This window comes from Gavialis gangeticus, unplaced genomic scaffold, assembly GCF_001723915.1.
Source record: "Gavialis gangeticus isolate Ggan-Ray unplaced genomic scaffold, GavGan_comp1, whole genome shotgun sequence".
Classification (NCBI taxonomy): Eukaryota; Metazoa; Chordata; order Crocodylia; family Gavialidae; genus Gavialis; species Gavialis gangeticus.
The window spans coordinates 11,509,047-11,524,232 of record NW_017729030.1 but is presented as its reverse complement, the minus strand read 5'-3'; the positions used below and the strand labels follow the sequence as shown (position 1 = coordinate 11,524,232).

The 15,186-nt window shown below is 42.1% G+C and overlaps 1 protein-coding gene across 1 annotated transcript in view; it reads right to left on the bottom strand.

Moving 5' to 3' along the window:
• The window catches only part of HADH (hydroxyacyl-CoA dehydrogenase), a 33,600-nt gene extending 19,286 nt beyond the window's left edge, over positions 1-14,314 (bottom strand). The window contains exons 1-3 of the mRNA XM_019521820.1: positions 14,264-14,314; positions 13,646-13,774; positions 12,153-12,310 (exon numbers count right to left, since the gene is read on the bottom strand). Coding sequence (XP_019377365.1) covers positions 12,153-12,310; positions 13,646-13,774; positions 14,264-14,314 — 338 coding nt within the window. The remainder of the gene's footprint in view (positions 1-12,152; positions 12,311-13,645; positions 13,775-14,263) is intronic.
• Positions 14,315-15,186: the final 872 nt, after the last annotated feature.

Sequence of the window (15,186 nt, the reverse complement as noted above, 5' to 3'; positions counted from 1 at the left end):
ATTTTTAAAAATTCCCCCCCCCCCCCCCCCCCCCCCCCACACACACACAGACACCAATTACTAATGGTTAAGCTTGCTGTTGGAAAGGCAATGTGAATTCTTGACCCCAGGAATAATATATACTGGGCACATCACTGAATCAAGAAAAGATGAGTTATCTTTCTCCACCTCTCAGGAAAATCACATTCAAGATCATAGAATCAGGGTTGGAAGGGACCGTGTAGATCTTCAAGTCCGACCCATTGCCTGGGCAGGAGAAAAACTGGGCTCAAATGACTCCAGCCAGGTAGGCATCAAGCCTCTTCTTAAAGACCCCCAGGGTAGGAGCCAGCACCACTTCCCTTGGAAGTTGGTTCCAGATCCCAGCCGCCCTCACCATGAAGTAGTTCTTACAGATGTCTAATCTAAACCTGCTCTTCAACAACTTATGGCCATTATTCCTTGTTATGCCAGGGGGCACTAGGGGAAACAAGGTCTCTCCCAAACCCTTCTGGTCCCCCCTAGTGAGTTTATAGACGGTCACCAGCTCCCCCCTCAGCCTTCCCTTCACAGCCTTCTCTTGTGAAGATAAAGACACGAAGTTCGGCTTTCAGCACTGTCAAGAAGTAAAGGACTATATTCACTATATTGACCTAGGATTTTTTATTAACTTTTATACAAGAGAATGAAGCCACTTGCACAAATATTTTTTCATGACATTTGCAATGTGTCAGAAATGTGTTCTGAAGCTTCCTTGACAGAGGGTCTTACATATGTTTAGAACATCTGTATATATGCATCTAATAACATACACATATATTAGATGCATGTATACCACAAATGTTTTATTTTAGTCTTTATACATGTCCATCTTGCATACGGTTTCATATATAAAACATTTGTGACCATGACACATACATATTTACTCGGTTCTAAGATGAGAGCCCTCCATGTAATATGGGGGAGCCCCTTGTCTTAAAAATTGAGCACGAGGTTGGAGTGGGGGCAAGTGGATGCTGTGGTTCAGGCTCCAGCCCCTACCCAGGGTCAGGGCTATAGCTGCAGCTGCTGCCCACCCCCCTCCCCCTACCATCTCCTTCCTCATACAGCCTCTGCTCCCCACCTGCCCCTCTTCTTCCCCCTCTTGCCCTTGCTCTGCACTGGCAAGCACTGAGTATGGTTCCAGTCTGGCTCTGCAGCAGCAGTGCACAACCCATAGGGCTGCTACATGGGCTCAGCTGGGCCACGCTTAATGCCTCAGGCTAGAGCAGGGATGGAGCCCACTGGCACAGAGCAAGGGTAAGAGGAGAGGGGGGCAGAGGCTGGGGGGCCAGCACAAGCAGGGAGCAAGCTGTCTCTTTGCAGTGGTGGAGGGGATTAATTAAAAACAACCTCTAATAATTAGATTCTATGCATGGAAAATTATAACAAATGTATAAATTTTTCATGTATTGAATGTAATTATGAGGGGGTCATTTTAAATTCAGGGTCTTCTTAGATTCACATAAATATGGCATATGTTATACATTAGAAGTGCTCTAAGGCCTTCTTGACCAAGGACCCTATATACATTTAGAACATTGTTATATATGCATCTGGGGGGGGCAGGGAGGGGGAGGAACAGAGAGAGAGAGTGTGTGTGTGTAAAACTTGGAAGCATATATAACAATGTTCCAATGCATATAGAGCCCTCAGTCAACAAGGCATCAGAGCACTTTTAACTCATAACAACACTAGTTACAAATTGGAAACTCTTAAGGCAGAAAATAATTAAATAGGTTGGTCTGCATCACACAGTCACAAATCCTCCCTTCCAGACAATATCCTATTAGGTCAGGCAAGCATTATATGCGATCACATTTAATGAAATATAAACCAAATTCCAGGACAGACAAGAGCCTTGAGAAATCACCCCCCCGCCCCCAAGTCAAAAGAGCATGTTAGATTTTAGGGAGGAATTAACCCCCTCCCCCCCAAACCTCCAAATAAACAACCACCCCCACAACCTAAGAGTACAAAGAGGCTGTTGAAGCCATGCATTCATAGTCATATATAGTACCGCAATTTTTATGCAAGTCTGATGCTCACAAGCGTCTCATATCCTCAAGAGTTGAACCCTGCATGTGGCAATAGGGATGCACCACAAAGCAGGCTGTTGGGTACTAGGACTGGAGCACTGAAGGGTCTTGCACTTACAATCTAATGTTGGTGGTCAAGATTTCTCAAAGTCAAGGAACACGGAGGATAACAACAATCCACTGCCTATCCTTGTTCAAAATTGCTTAAAACAAACTTCCATAAAGAAGCTTCATACAAATAAGTCAGCAAGCAGGTACAGAAGCAAGTTTAACAGATAAGATTGCCCCTCGCATTCACAGATACAGAGACAGAGCTTTTAGTTCAGCTTCTAATCTCCAAACAGCATCATTTCTGTGGTTGGGTACTAGAACGACATGGTTAAATTAATACATCATGTTGGTGTATAGATATACATTTTAAAAATCCTCATTAAAACAGTATTGGGTCCAAAAGTCCTTCAGTTACATAATCTACTTGCATCCATATACCGATTTAAATCCATATACCGATTTAAGGTGATGCACCTGGGGAGGAACAATAGGCACCACACATACAGGCTGGGGAACTCCCCTCTTGTCAGCACGGAGGTGAAAAAGGATCTGGGAGTCATTATTGACTCCAAGATGAACATGAGTCGGCAATGTGGGGAGGCGGTTAGGAAGGCCAACTGCACCTTGTCGTGCATCCACAGATGCATCTCGAGCAGGTCCAAGGAGGTGATCCTCCCCCTCTATGCGGCACTGGTCAGGCCGCAGCTGGAGTACTGCGTCCAGTTCTGGGCGCCGCACTTTAAGAGGGATGTGGACAGCATCGAGAGGGTCCAGAGGAGGGCCACTCGTATGATCAAGGGACAGCAGGGTAGGTCCTATGAGGAAAGGTTGCGGGACCTGAACCTGTTCAGCCTTCAAAAGAGAAGGCTGAGGGGGGATCTTGTGGCCTGTTATAAACTGGTTAGGGGGGATCAGCAGGCGCTGGGGGAGTCCCTGTTCCCCCGAGCGCCGCAAGGAGTGACCAGGAACAATGGTCACAAGCTGGCGGAGGGAAGGTTTAAGTTGGACATCAGGAGGCGCTACTTCACGGTCAGGGCGGCTAGGGTCTGGAACCAGCTTCCAAGTGAGGTGGTGCAGGCTCCCACCCTGGGGATTTTTAAGAGGAGGTTGGATGACCACCTTACTGGGGTCATTTGACCCCAGTGCTCTTCCTGCCATGGCAGGGGGTCGGACTAGATGAGCTGCTCAGGTCCCTTCCGACCCTAGAAACTATGAAATTATAAACCAATTGGGAGACGGCAGATAAAAAAGCCTCTGTAATTTAGACTTCACAGTCCAAGTTTCAGCCTACAGTGAAGTTTTATGGCTTTGAAAACTGGGATTTATTAATAGGAAATACTAACAAATGCTTAATGAAACAGTTTCAGCACCGGATGTGTTTTCTTATAGTGCCACCTACTGGGTCATAAGAAGAATTGCATATAACCTTCAAAGTGCATCGCGAAAAAGAGCAAAGCCATTCAGAAAAAAATGCTCCCCCTGTCCAATTCCTTGATACAAATGGCAAATATACATAAGAGAACACCCTGCCTGGCCAGTTTTGAAACACAAATTCCAAATACAATCTGCCACCCAGAAGTATTAGCCCGCTTCCACCTGGGCTAACTCTACACAAAAGTAATTACTAGAACACAAGGAACGTAGGGCACCTATACACATGCAGGGAGGCTGCTCTGACTGCTGTAATTATGGTGTGTCAGAGCAGACTCAATTAAATCAAGTCTACTGAGGCATGGTAATTACCGTGCCTCAGCAGACTCCAGCGTCATGTGTATCAGTGTCCCTGTGCTGAAAAAAGGCGGCAGGGGCGCCTTCATTAAAGCTCTTTGGACAAGCTTTAAAGTGTCCCCACCACCATTTTTCAGCATAGGAACACTGCTATACATGATGGTCTAGAGCAGCTCTCAGAGCACCCATTGTTTTGTGATGCCCACTGCACAAGAGATAGGTAAGGAGAAAAGGCAGGAGAGCTCTCATGAAAGAAGATATGAATAAACTTCATATATAGAAAGTAGGAACAGCATAGTTTAAATGTCAACATATGCAATGAGGAAGAAATCTGAAAAATTATATAAAAATCCTCAACCAGCCCCTACAAACATTGATACAGTAGAAATATAGAGGCACAGTGCTTGGTGAAGGGCATGTCTCTATATCACCATTTTGAACATCAAAACTTTACAGAGTTGGTACATGGATTACATAGGACAACCAGAACTGAAAATTCTCCTTCAAGTACTTGGGAGACAATACTGAAGACGACAAGATGACTTGCAAAAATAGTTCAGCAAAGTTCCACCTCCTCAGCTCAGTTATGCAGAGATTAAACTGATTAATGGTTTGTCAAATGCTAGCAGATCCTCAGATGAAAAGAGCTATGGGAACACAGAGTGGCATGCACACAAATCAATGTTATTTACAGAACTGCATCTACTGATTCATTTTGGCTGAAATAAAAGTCAGTCGTGACTATTGCCCTTTCAGAGTGCTGGGTGCAAATTTAGTATGTTGAGCTTTGTGTCTATAAAAAGTTTTGGGCATTAGCTTTACTTACCCAGCTAAGCATAAAACTTCATGCTGTCAGCAGGGTCATGCCCTACCCCAACTTCCCTGGGGCTGCTAAACTCACTTGAACTGTCTGCCCCACAGTGAACAGCTTTCAATCTTCCAAACTTCTAAGATGTGCAAAGCGCTTAGAATTGGCAAGAAAGGATCTCTGCAGAGTTATTAACTTCATGTAGTGAACTCTGTGGGGTTACCAGGTAGCTCAAGGAAGCATAGCATCTACAGAGGATATTGGTAGTGAGGGCTAGCCCCATCTTATTTGAGCTCCTTAAAGGCTTAATGACTGTAGAAGCAAATCTGCTTAAAGCTCACTAACTTGGCTGAGCTCTAAACTATTTACCTCTAAAAACTCCTGAGAGACTGAGACAGTTCACAGAAACAACACCCCTACCCACCCCTATTCCCATCTGTAAACCCTGGGTCTTCAACAGCAGAAAATAAGACTCTTGGTCTATCACATTTTCTATGAAAATGCTGATGTGTACAAATCGTGAGCTTGAAGAATGTGGGGTTGTTTTGTTTTCTTCCTCTCTCTCAACTCTAGTTACATGTTCAGAGCACTTCTTTTACACAAATGAGAAAGAAATGGGCCAGAGTTCTAGCACATAAAGACCCAGCTACTGCAGGAAACTGGTTAAGCATGATATGGCCAGATGGTCCCTACAACGGAACACACCTCATACTACAAAAAGAAAAAAATGGTGATTTGCTGCCCCCAATCTGGAAGAAAATTCTTTCCTTCCTCCCACTGGGGTGATCATTACAAACCCAAGTGTGAGACCAAAGTACACCAATTATTTTCTGTACCACCCCCTGGCACTGTTCTATCCTACTTATTATCCAGTCTCCAACTATGGCTAATCTGATGCTCCAGGAGAAAGGCAAAGCTGCCCATCCCCCACAACACATATGCTCCCAGAAAAAAAAACTAGCCAACTGGGCATCAGGAAAAGAAAAAAACCCTTACCTAAGCCATGAAACTTACTTGATTAGGCCCAATTGCCTTAATGTTGGCTACAAGTGTGATGATGTGCATTGCAGAAAATCCTGTTCTTTTGAAGCAAGGGCTGAATTGAGGGACACTTGGGTTCTAAAGCCAGAAGGGACCATCATCCAGCCCCACTCCTCAAACATGCCATAAAATTTCTCCCAAAAGCTGAATTAAAGCCTATCCTTTAAAAGGTTTTTTAATGCAGCTTAAGGATTCTAAGCAAGGGGAGCTCATCTGGTAAACTGTTCCAATATTTAACACCCTCTCTGCGACGACATTTCAACCTCTTTTAACCTCCAGTACCATCCACTCTATCTTGTTATGCATTTATCAACCAGACTGAAACACTTTGTTCTCATTATCAGATATCTTTTCCACATGTAAGTACCTGTACACAGCAACTGTCTCTCGACCTTCAATGAATACAGTAAGTTGAGCTCCTTAAATCTTCATGTTGTAAGATCTGCTTGCTACCTCTTGGAGCATTTTTAAGGCCCTCCTTTGAACTCCCTCTACTGTTTCCACAGTTTCCTTGAAGGGTGGAGAGCAGGAACCATCCGGTATACAGTGTCCCAGTAGCCATTTTATAATGCTCTGTGATATGGCAAGATGGTTTTCTACTGACTTTTTTCCTTTTTACAGTTTGAAGGATCACATTAGTCCATATTTGCCACAGTACTACAGTGAGTGACTTGCATTTCTGTTACAGTGACTATCCCCAGGTCCTTGTTCACATTTCTAGGTTTTATAACTGTCACCCATCCTGTAGCTATAACCTGCCTACTTCCTTCGCAAATGTATTATCTTGCATTTAACTATATTAAAATGCATTTTACTGGATCATGACCAGTTAAGCAGTTAATTCAGATCACTCCAACATTCACAATTTGCCAATCTCCGTCTCAGTTGCACCTTACATTCTGAAGAGTTTATCAGCTTGATAGTTGATAAAAATACTATATGGTGTGGACCAAAACCAAGGTATTGGAGAATACCATTACAAATGCAGCTTTCCATTTACAAACAGATTTTGAGTTCAGCTGGTAAGCTGATTTGAATCCAGCTAATACACTGGTTCTCAACATTTTTGAACTCAAGTAATTCCTTGGAAAATGCCATTTCTTTGCCTTCGCTCATTTTTTGACTATGGAAACATAAAAAGAGCAATTCTTCTCTTGCAAAACCCTCAGAAAGACCGCAATGAGCCACAATGTTTTTGACACTATGGATTCCTATTTGAAATCTCTGGGTTTATCTTGTGAATTATCTTGGATGCTGTTGAAAAAAAGTCACTGATTTAATATATATCCTGTTAATTTCCCTGAATGCAAGTGGCTTTTTTTTGCAATGTGTTATATAGCATCAAGTCCAATGCCTTACAGCAGTTGTTTTCATACTGGGGTATGTGGTATTTTGCCAAGGGCTATCTACCTAAACATTAACAATATCAGTGGAGCTCCTGATTGTTCAATGCACAGCGAGTAATGGTGTTGCTGTGTTGATGTTGGTGTCAACAGAGATGTGTCAGGTCTAGAGGGTACAAACAGCAATATTTTGAAGGTAAAGGGGTATGCAGCCCAAAGAGATAGAAAAACCACTGGTTGGGCCCAATCCAGATGGTAAATTGATCCTGCAATTGGGACTGACTAATTTTATCATGGATCCCAAAAATCACATATCCAGCAATGCTATGTGAGCATGGCACAACATGCTATTTTGGGTATCCATGAAAAAATTGTAAGATCCTCAACTGTACATCTACCAGGCATGCAGCTGGCAGCACCCATCCACCTGGGTGAGAGGAGCTGGGAGTCAGGGAGCTACCTGACACCCAGCTGCATGTGCACTAGTAAAAGTCCACAGTGGACAGCTGTGGACCAGGGAACTATCCAGTCCACAACTGCCTGCACTGTACACCTTGAAATGGCACACAGACATCCCCAATACAAAGCCCATGCGTTGTTGACAACACACATGCCAGTAACAGCATGGAAGAGCTCCCCCATAGCCAGCTGCCCATGGTCCAGTACACATCTCAGCAGCCCAAAGCCCTGCGCTGGGCTGTGGGCTGCTGAGAATGAGGCTGCAAAATGAAACTTTAACATGCCACATGTTCAGAATTAAAAACGTGATGCAAACCAGCCACAAAGATGTTCTACATTAAATGCACAACAGCTTTATGGCTGTTTTGCTATTTTTATTGAGAGATAACTCACCTGAACATCTGGCAGATTAAAAAAAAGTTGTGTGACTCATTTTTAATCTGTAAGAAACGTTACATCTGGAGGAGTCCTTAGAGAAGTCTAAGTATGCCATAGCAACAAAACTACTTTTACCAGCCTGAACTGTAATCATGTTAAAATAAAGACAGAAGGTTTCTCTGACAAGCCCTATCTTTTATGAAACCATGATGACCGGCATTAATTATGTTTTAGCCTCTAAACCTGCTACTGAAATAGCAAATAAACCATTCCATCATTTTCCCCAGGACAAACTTTGGGTAACCCATCTATAAGAGCTAGTGGTCCCTTTTATCCTTTCTAAACACTGGAACTTCATCAGCACTACTCCAGTTCTTTGGAATTTACCTCATCTCCCAGATGTATTTTAAATCAGTTGTAATGGTTCAGAAATCTCTTTAGCTTCTTTATTTAGGTTCTTACATGCATAATATCTGAGCCTATTGATTTAGATGTTTAATTTTTTGTAGATACTGTCTTGTAACACCCTTAAGGGTAATGTCATATTCTCTCCATTCCATCCACATCAGCATATGTGATGGAATAGACCTTCCTGCTTCATTGCAAATATTGAAAAGAAATAGTTAATGAACACTTTTTCTTCCTTCCATACCACAAATTACAATTTTACCCTACAATCATCACCTGACCTCTCAGGACTTTTGTTTCTAGCATATTTATAAGAATTTTTTCAACTCACTACATGGGTCATTGATATTTTATTGATTCCACTAGCATCTCTGAATAGTCACTTGTATTTTTTATATTCAGTTCAATTTACTTCTCCTTTTCTCATCCTTTATATGTACATAAAATAGTACTTACACTACTTTACACAAAAATAGTGCAAGTAACCATTTAGAGATGCAGTGAAATCAATAAAATGCCAATGACCCATGCAGCCAATTGCCACCTGCCCTGTCTAGGGTGGGTATATAGTTGGCTCCCAGTGTTACGGACAGTCAGATTGAAGTACTAAGCCTTTTATTATATTAGAATATAAAAAGAATGAGAACAGAAGTAAATTCAAGTGTGTGTCCATTCAGAGATGCCAGTGGAATCAATAAAATTAATATGCATTTAAGCTCACTTCCACATCTCCATTTCTTGCCCAGCCTAATTTTTCCTGTCTACAGAATCCTGTTTTTGGACCATTCTGTAAAAATCACAGAAAAATAGGGCTATTAGGGACCTACAGAGGTCACCTAGGCCCCTGACTGGTTAATCACATCTTAAGTAATGCCCCAGCCACATGTTCATTCTATTAATGGGATGATAAAACAAGGAATAAGCCAAAGTTATTGCACAAAATATGCAAATACCTTGCTACTCACCAGTACAGGGGGAGCTCAGGAACGTGATCCTGGACTCCTCCTGCACCGGCAATACAGCACAATCAGGATCTAATCCCCGATCCCACAACCGTGCTTCCTGCCATGCACATAAGGTATGGCAGAAAGCACAGCTGCAGGAAGCGTGCATCAGATCTCATCACACCTTTCACTGAATGTTTGTCAGCAGCCCTAGTCCAAGACCCTGCTCATGACAGGATCATCACTATCTAATCCATCTTACACAAATGTTTGTCAAACTTATTTTTAGAACTGCCAGGCAAGGACAACCTTTAACAATTCCAAAGGTTTGTTTGGGTGGGTTGGTTTTTTTTTAATTCACACCTTAAATTTAAACCTCACTGTCTGTTATACCAGCTTTGGAAAGGCAGCCTCTTTTAAAAGCTCCAAAATGTTTGTTACTAATCAGTGCTATGCTCTGTTTGCATAAGCTAAACTAACCACATGGAGATCACTGATGCCTAGGCAACTGTTAACTGTTAAGTCAGTGATTAACTCTTTGTCAGGAGAAGCTCCAATAGTTTTGGAGCATGGACCTTTCAGAGTTGAAAAGTCAATTATTTGCTGGAACTCCAAGGAAGTCCTGACCACAATAGATAGCAAATAAATTTCTTCCTGGTTGATGGCAGCTATAAAATAGTTTTTCTCCAAACATTTCTCCAAACTGTGTTTAAGAAGCAACGTGTCCTATTTTATAGTTAAATTAGGCACTACAATGGATGCCTACATGCATCCAATCTTTAGTTATTAGTCATAATTTTAATCCTTAGCCAGTTGAGATCCTACAATGATGAATATTCTGTTACTTCCTGGCTATACTCATGTTCATATGGCCTTTCACTCAAGCTTCATGATACTTCTCTACCTGGATCTAAAGAAGTGACATTTGAGGTGACAGGCAGAGCCGGACAGAGGCATGGGTGAATCAGGTGGCTGCCCAGGGCCTGGACAGAAAGGGGGCTCAGAAATAAAACAAAATGCAAGAAAAAATCATTATCTCTGGCAAAGAGGGATACTAAAAGTTTGCCAGGAGCTACCAGGAGTCTAGGTACGTCCCCGGTTACAGGATGCAAGTTAAGATAATAAGCAGGGTGAGAGGTTCCTTACCCCTTACATCGGGCAAGTTGTGAGGTAATCAGGGCTGTACAGAAAAGCTGCACAGGATCGCTTTGGTGCTCCAGCTAATTATCGCAGCTTTAATTTCAAGGAGCATCACTTCTTTGGCTGGCTGCATGGGATGGCTGAAGAGCTGCAGATGATTGGTGCACTTTGAAGTAGCAATCATGGCAAAGAGCCGAGTGGTTCATCCTTAATTTGGCAACCCGAATTAAGTGGGTTGTGAACCACCCAGATGGATTCAAGTTCTATCAGAACTTGTACAGAGACTTTTAAAAGGGAGAAGCTAGTCTGTAAGGGGAGTCTTTTCCTGGAGAATACCTTTCCCCCAAATACTTGCCATTTAGTGACCTTTGCCTTTTGAAGTAGTCTAAAGTAGGTACTTCACATCTAACTTTGCAAGATACAGAAAAAAACGTCACCCCTATGCCTTTGTTACTAATGATTAGCCAAATCTAAGATAGGAAGGGGAAAATCTTTTTCACTGAGGGCAGGGACACCCCATACAATTTCTTCCCAATTTAAATAACTACCTTCCTTTTGAGATCTGGGACAACTCGTTCCACAACAATATCAGTGTTACTCTTCCCCATACTTGCACCAGAACTTTATTTTACTGTTCTACTGTAATATTTGGTTTTGGCTTTCCATAGATACTTCTAGTTCAGCCATCTTAATACAGGACTACAAGGTAATGGTACATCATTGCTGGCATTCCACTGCTCCCCAACACCAAGACAGATATCTCTGTCTAAAAGCACATGGGCTGTATAGATGTGATACCAATATTTGCTAATTCTTTACTGATGTGAAACTGAGCAGCAGTTTCTGAAAAGCATGTCATAACTTAGACTTGCAGTCACGATTCTCTCCCCGCAGCCCTCTCAATTATTTATTCACTTGAAAAAGTTATTGATAATATTTCTATCTTAGGACAGGAACTCTTAGATCTCCATTTCTATAAAAGCAGTAAAGATTAAACCTCTTTGGTGTGAGCAGCTGCAGGAGGGTGGGACTTTAGTTAAATAATTCATTCTAGATGGTTCACTGGCTTATCAGTATCTTTTTAATCTTTGCTCACAAACGCAGACTGAAAAATTGCTTCTTTATTCCCTTCAGAAGTCAATTTCTATTTTAAAGATGGGGGGGTGGTTTCAGGTGTCAATCAGTGAACAAAGATTGTTTAGTTCATCAGGATAATGTTATCTGTGAATAATCAATGGAGAAATAATGTAACTCTCAGATACAATGCAGAACTGAATCTCTGGAACTGTATGGTAAATGAATGTTAAAAATGAAGTATCTGAGTTATCAGCACAATCAATATATGCACAAATTCAAAGAAAACTAAAGCTGCTGCTGTTCTAAGGAAAGACAACCCCACGCTTCACATTTCTTCCTGGTAAGAAAACCTTATCGTCAGAATAACTAAAAAATGACCTGGAAAAGCATACTGAAAACCCAGCGAAGAGATAGAATCTGTCATAAACCCGTTTCTAGTTCTACATATAATGAAATCCCCCAAATAAGGTGGCAAATACTTCTTACAAAGTCTGAACATCTGCAACTGACATGTCCAATACTCTATTATCATGTGATAGATGCTAGTTAGATCCAGCCTAACAAATGCTCCCTCTAAGTGCAGATGCTGAGAAAATGACAAAATTAACAGCCACTTAAAGAACAAGATACTATGTAGAAGGTTCAAAACATAACAGATAATGAACTGGATTCTATCACCATTTAAGTTTTTTTTATAGGAGTGCATAAATATACATACTCTGGAGCAAACTTGTCCAGTCTCTTGAAGAGGTCATTTTTCACTTCCTGGTTCTCCACAATAGCCTCTATCACAAGATCAGTGCTGTGTACAATAGCTACTGGATCTGTGCTCACTGTCAAGTTCTTTAAGGTACTCTCAATGAACTGAGTGGCAGCCTGAAAAATTACAAAGGTGTCACTAAATCATGTATATAATGCTTCATATGTTTTTATCTGAAACCTCCCATATTTCAAAAACGAAACAAAATTATTTATTGAGCTCTGAACTTAAGTGATACACTAGATACTGTATTCCAAGTCAGTTAAACATGTAAAGTCTATGCAAATACTCTGCTTCCACAGATTCGCTAAACTTCCCTGTTAGGTTAAATTTCAGAACCAAATAGAAAGAACCTTTAATTCATTCCTTTAAATTGACCATTTTCTTCCCAACCCAACTCTGACCTTCAAAATGAGAATTCCAAAGAACAGTCCATTTCTCAGATCAGTACTTTCCCAGGACGGTTTTGACCTGCTCTCAGCAAAAGAAAAACAACTTCTCCCGTTCCTCCTTGTATAAATCAGCTTTATCAGGGTTCCCAACTCATTGTTATCACTCACAGAACTTCATGGACACCTCAGAAAATTAAATGTCTTATAAGGAAAAGCCACTGTACTGGAGGTCTTCTGGGAATGAGGAAAAATTAATCTCTCCCTCTCTCATCTGACTGTCAAAGCTGTTAACCACTGACATACTTTATGAGGACAAAGATCAAATATAAAGGCAGGGTTTAAACAAGGGAGAATGGAGACCCAGTACAACGGAAGAGAGATCCTTATATACTCCATTCTGAGATCCTGCAGCTTGTCTATGGGTGAAACTATACCAGGCTTGGGGTCAGAGGCAGAGTCACAGTCATCTGCCCCACATGCACCCCACAGCTTCTGCCCCCCATCACTTACCATCAGTTACAGCTCAAGGCCCATTCCAGCCTGAGGCATAGAATACATGGCAGCTCTGGCCCTGGTCTGGCCATGTCCTCGTGGCTGCAACAGCAGCAGTTCCAATCCCAGGACACCAGAGCTGTTTCCACTACCATGGTGTCAGGGGTCAAGCAGGGGGACAGAGGCTGCAGGAAAGGCAGGCATGATGTGGAAGCATGTGGCAGGGGGGGACAAACAGGGGTTGGAGGAAGGGGACAGACAGCAGGGGTCAGGCTGCTTGACCTCTACCACCTGCTCCTTTGCCACTGCTTTCCCGCTGTAGCAGTGGGGCGGGGGAGGGGAAGAATTTTAGACAACCCGTAAATAATTAGATACTATACATAGAAAATTATTACAAAATTGTAAGTTTTCCATGTATGGAATCTAGCTATTGGCAGGTTTTCTTAAATTCAAAAGTCATCTTGGATTTGAGTAAATATAGTATTGTCAACCATTAAAACTACTAAAGCAGAATTTTTATCAAAGTCAATGAAGTTGGCTTAGTGGTTATAAATACCAAAATCTCACCTCAGGTTTGTCTGCAAACTTCTTCTTTGCTACTTTTTTCAAACTCTCCTCAATTCCTTTCTTTGAATTTTTCAGAATTTCATCTGTCTGGTCCACTAAGACCACCGTGTGACCAGCTGCTGCAGCGACCTATAAAAACAAGTAGCCATCAAGATTATTAAAGTTAGCAAAGGCTAGCCTCGTAACACAGTACTTGTAAAAAGGGTACTTTATGAGAATACTAAAAACAAAAATACAAAAAATGAAGTGCTGGACCCATGCAGTATCAATTCCTTGCTGCTTAACACCTAGGACTGGTGTCAGGAGTCGAAGCCCCAGCTACTTTGGGTTACCTGCCAATGGCCTAACTACTTCCAACTGGCCCTAGTTACCTACATGGGTTGGACTGCCTGCTGAGAAGGAGCAGCCCTTTCAGTGTCTAGCAGGATACTCAACAGGACAGATGCCCTTCTAGCCTTAGGTCTTTGATTCTCTGTTGTTAGTTTCCTAGTTCCTGCCTGTTGCTTTTATCATGTTCCAGTTCATGGTTTCTTTGGCTTTGAGCTAACTCCCGGTTGTAAACACCAAAGGGTACAGTCTGCACAAGGAACCAAGGACATTTTATATAGCCCTTCCCACGTGAGATCTTGGATCCCTGGCACCAAGTCCCTTGCCCACCACCACGCCCATTTCTTCTGACAAGCAGCTGTTAACAGAAAACTAGACTTGCCAGTAGAACGTAACACAATTCACAGAGGACTTGGTTTTTTCTCTAGCTTGAATTACTTTATGTTTCAGATGTTCCCAAAGCTCCACATTAATGATCTTATTAAGCCAGGCCTTGAAAGTTTCTCTAGAAGTTTCAGTGGCAGGAAACTGAGAAGTTATAAATGAACAACTTCACAATTGAGAGTTGACAAAATGCATGTCTTCCTTCTGCAAGAGATTCCAGAAGAAGAGTGGAGAAAACTGTACCTGTGAGGGAGCACTCTTAAAGGATAAAGGGAGCACTCATAAAGGATAACGTGGGGAACTGGTTATTAGGAGGCCAGAGGCCACATGGAGACACTTGCACCCCTGCTGCCGAGGGCCAGGATTCTGCAGCATGCCTCGTTCACCACTGCTCAGGCTCCCAAACTACAAGGCTTACTGGGGGGTCCAGCAAGTCAGATGGAGGAGCTCCGTATCTTTGACACACTCATCTTAAGTATCCTCTTTTTCAGGCAACATGTGGGACCTCAACAGGAAAAACCAAAACTCTGTACTCCTCAGTAATAAATACACACCAAAGGCCATCTAAATTTCAGACACAAATATACAGTAGGACACTGGTCGAATTAAAATGAGAAATCAATTCCATCTGAATATCTTTTACTTTGTGTTATGATTAGCAATTCCTTTGTCCCCCACTCTGCAATGGTCTATTTCTATGCAAAGCCCTAGTGACTTCAGCATACAGCACAGAAGCTCATTCTCAGACTCGGGCCTAATATTACCATAAAAGCAATAATTAAAGAAAATATACAGGGTTGTTTTTTTCATTTTCTGTACTGTGCATAACA